Consider the following 1,906-nt stretch of genomic DNA (forward strand, 5'->3'; position numbering starts at 1 on the left):
TAGAAACTAAAGATCCGTTTGGATATGAGATGAAGGATGAAGTGAAGTGAAAGGAGATGAGATCTATCCAAGAGGGCCCTTAGATCCCACATCTGACTGCTTTGTAATACGATCTAATTACGTTCAACAATACAGAAAAATGTTCGTAGCCCATGAAAGTTGAAAAAACCCCCAGACCGCACGGCAACCCAAATACAACTATTCATACATCATAACCTAATACAGAGAGGGATTTAAAATAAAAATCAAATTATCGATTTTTTTTCTGGAGAAATAAGATAAAAAACAAGAGAAATTGAAAGAAAAAAGTGACCATTAGATCCACGACCGACTATGGCGTCGTTAGAGACACAAAGCGGTTGCTTGGATATCCTCGTCATCGTTTAGGCCGAAATCCTCACCGTCCATCGGAGGCGGGAGGTTGAGATCGAACGGCAGGACCCTCCGGAACGATGAAGTGAGGACACAGTCGTCGTCGTTGTCGTCGACCACCGAGGACGACGAGTCGCAGTCGCTGCGGCAATCATCGGGTGGGATCGGGTGCACGGGAGGCGGCGGCACGGCCTTCACCCTCGGGACGACCACCCTGGGCCCACTGAAAGACTCGACCGTGCTGCTCATACTGCTCGACGTCGGCCTAGCGGGGGGTTGCTGAATCGGATTATTAAACTTACCCGAAACGGCCGAAAATCTCCTCTCTTCCCGGACCGGAAGCTGGGCGAGTTGGAGGGCATCTAAGGGGAAATTGATCTTGGCCTTGGGCCCACGCAGGGACAAGGCGGCGGCGTCGTAGGCTCGGGCGGCATCCTCGGCCGAGTCAAACGTACCAAGCCAGACACGAGTCTTCTTCCAGGGATCTCTGATCTCGGCGGCGAAACGGCCCCAGGGTCGCTTCCGAACCCCTCTAAATTTAACATCCTTGATGGTGGTGGTCTTGTAATGGGTATTAGAATTAGTTTCATGACAGAATGTTTTACCGGGAACTGTTGCTAGATCTGCGGTTCTTCCACGCCGCATGGGTAAAAGCCGAAAGAGAGAGCGTGGGAATACAAGGAAAAAGGGGGATATTGGAGATGGTGGGTGGGTGGATGGGTCGAAGAGAAACAGAGCTTCCGAATTATATGCTGCCACCAACCTTCTCCAGTTAACAATCAAAGGCTGTTCTTCATCTCTGCCATTTTTTTTTTTCCCTCTAGATTTATCTCTGAGTCTTCTCTTTTCTCTCCGGAATGAGAGATCTCCGGGGCTTCGTTGCCTGGCTTGATTTTCGCTTTTTTATGCGGGGGCGCCGGGACGGGAGGTATGAAATCGTGGCTATGTGAAAAGACTGAAATGCCTATTCGTTTCTTCTTCTTTTACTTTGGACTATAAGGTGCAGTGCACCTTCTTTTTATTTATTGTATAAATAATGATATTACGCTTTATTTAGCAGTATGCATGCCCCTCGTCATCGATTATATTATTCTTTTTTCATTTTGTCCGGATACCAATGGAGTAGGAAAATTATATTGGTAAATAAACGCATTTTTCATGTAGTTAAAATGGTATAATTTTATTTATAAAAAATTTAAAAGTCTAATTTTAATATTGTCACGGTTAGGGGTGATTAACGGTCCGGTCGGACCGAACGGACCGACCGTTTCGGTCCGGACCGGACCGAGACTTAGACCGGTCCGGTCCGGTCCATATTTTAGAAGACCGAAATCATTCGGTCCGGTCCACGGTCTACAGTTTTTTCGGACCGGACTGAATGAAAAATTAAAAAAAAAAATTATATATATTTTATATATAATAATTGTACAATTAACAATATAAATTTTTAAATATATTATTAATACTTGTTAATATTCTATAAATTAACAATATTTTATATATATCTTCATTTAACTTATCACTATTAACAATA

General features: G+C 44.1%; 1 protein-coding gene across 1 annotated transcript; it reads right to left on the minus strand.

Annotated features, from left to right (window-relative positions):
* LOC109006068 (ethylene-responsive transcription factor 3-like) lies at window positions 1-1,346 on the minus strand. The gene has a single exon (XM_018985228.2). It carries the CDS (start codon window positions 1,015-1,017, stop codon window positions 343-345), a length of 675 nt encoding a protein of 224 aa, XP_018840773.1. The 5' UTR covers window positions 1,018-1,346; the 3' UTR covers window positions 1-342.
* Window positions 1,347-1,906: the final 560 nt, after the last annotated feature.

The sequence above is a fragment of the Juglans regia genome, chromosome 1, assembly GCF_001411555.2.
Source record: "Juglans regia cultivar Chandler chromosome 1, Walnut 2.0, whole genome shotgun sequence".
Classification (NCBI taxonomy): domain Eukaryota; kingdom Viridiplantae; phylum Streptophyta; class Magnoliopsida; order Fagales; family Juglandaceae; genus Juglans; species Juglans regia.